The sequence below is a fragment of the Anarhichas minor genome, unplaced genomic scaffold, assembly GCF_050575085.1.
Source record: "Anarhichas minor isolate MPS153535 unplaced genomic scaffold, ASM5057508v1 ptg000185l, whole genome shotgun sequence".
Lineage (NCBI taxonomy): Eukaryota > Metazoa > Chordata > Actinopteri > Perciformes > Anarhichadidae > Anarhichas > Anarhichas minor.
The window spans coordinates 3,059-5,000 of NW_027466631.1; the positions used below are offsets into that span (position 1 = coordinate 3,059).

General features: G+C 44.6%; 1 protein-coding gene across 1 annotated transcript in view; it reads right to left on the reverse strand.

Annotated features, from left to right (window-relative positions):
• Positions 1–654: 654 nt before the first annotated feature.
• LOC142944089 (mitochondrial inner membrane protease subunit 2-like) overlaps positions 655–1,942 on the reverse strand; it is a 31,446-nt gene continuing 30,158 nt past the window's right edge. Inside the window, exon 4 of the mRNA XM_076085589.1 lies at positions 655–1,140. Within this exon, the coding sequence (XP_075941704.1) occupies positions 1,119–1,140 (22 nt within the window). The 3' untranslated portion in view covers positions 655–1,118. The remainder of the gene's footprint in view (positions 1,141–1,942) is intronic.

A 1,942-nucleotide genomic window follows, 5' to 3' on the forward strand; every position in this document is an offset into this window, starting at 1 on the left:
GTAAAAAACTTGTAAAAAGTCTGAATTCATGTTTTGTTTGTTTTCTCCACAAGACGACACGCAAACAGTTTGGATGGATCGGTGCTAAGCTATGCTAACATTGAAGCACAAATTGTATCGTCTTTGCATCGACTTTCTATGTAATCTTGTTGCACGTTTAATGTGAACACAAAATAAGGACACGATCACACAGAGACGTGTCGCCCACAAAAAACATTGTTTTAGAAAGTTTAAATATTCTCAACTTCTCAGTGCGGTGTCACACCGCTCGTCATGTCACACTCGACCCAGCAGACAAACCTTCTAACAAAAATCCAAATCTAATAAATGAGTTTTGAGAGTTTGCTTGAGATCATTGGTCGTAAACCTTTCCTGCTTCAGTGTTGCAGTGATCTGTCTTTAACTGGTTCAGATCTGATCTGATACCAAACCCTGAACCGCTTCATATTAAAAGAGACGACCCGCGTCTCCAGAACTCCTCCGTCTTAAATGTGCGACAGAACGAACCGCCTCCACATCCGAATAACAAACACTCGCTGGTGTTAAAGCAGATGAACCATGGAGCACGGCAGTGGTTTGATCTCTTTGAACATGAATTAAGTTCCCTGACATTTACCGACAGACAGGTATCAAGAAACAAACTTTGTGTCCATGCTTTCCATCTGCCGTCCTCCTCCCCCGGCCCTCCTGGGGAGAAACCATTACCCCCCCCCCCCCCGCACATCAAAACACCAAAAACAGTGTTTATCCGCCTCATCGGCCACACCGCCGCGAGTAATGACTTGAAATTGCCAAGTGTCAAGCATCAAATACGCAGTAATGCTCCTCTGTATCTACTCATTAGACCACCAATTACAGAGGGAGCCTGATCTCACACAGACACTTAACCATGTTCCCCATTCAAATAAAAAGCCTCCTGGAGCTCCAACACTGAGGAGAGGAATCCAAAGGAAGAAGGTCACATCAGATGCAGCAGGCGTTGACGGGAGGAAATGAGAAGGAGGCCGATCAAACACATCCAGGATTTAGACACGTCCAGCTCACGAACAGGAAGTGACCATATCTGGACTGAGGAGGAGTGACGTAGCGGCGGCGTATACGTCTCTGGTGGAGACCTGTCAATCACCGCGTAGCCCCGCCCTAAACATGAGGAACATTCAGAAGAAAAGAGGTGGAACATAAAATAAAAGAGGAGCATTTAAAGCTCAAGACTTGAGGTTTATCTGAGACCGGCCGAAGCGTTCTGAACTAGCCGTAGTTTTCATAAAGACTTTTGGTTCAAGGAATTTAAAGAAAGTAGTATAAAGTCTGATAAGTGTCCTCAAGTGATGTCACTCGAGTCAGCGTCCATTGAAGACGACAAGTTTTTGAAGAATGAACCAATCTGGAGGTAGAAGCTAATGGCTAAATGCTACATTAGCTGCTAACTAGCACGACACGCCACAATCTCCGACCGAGCTGTCGGCGGTTGAGTTGCATTGTGGGTAATGTAGGCGCCCAGGTTTCGACAAGGAAGAAGATTATGTGATATCTCTAATTCTGCCGACTCGACTGTTTTTTACGTGAGTCTGACGGTTTGATAAGAGCTCAGAGGGAAATCTGAGGACGTTTGTTTTCTTAACTTTCTTCAATAATGTTGTTTTGCTCTCCAACTTTAAAGGCGACCGGATCCTTAACGCCCCAGAATTAGTCTTTCTGCGTCTGTTGACCTTCGATTTATTCCACCACTAGTTCCTCAGTTCAACACACGTTCATCTCAGACCTTCTGGCTCCACATCGGTCCACCAGGAGAGAAACCAAACGACTGTACGCCGCTAAAGAAATCAAACTAACTATTCTATTAAATCTGTTCTTCAGCAAATGTGTTTTTATGTAAACACTATATTGGGTTGTTCGTTTGTCTTTCGAGTGACGAACAGCCCGAGTGTTGTCAGTGTTTATC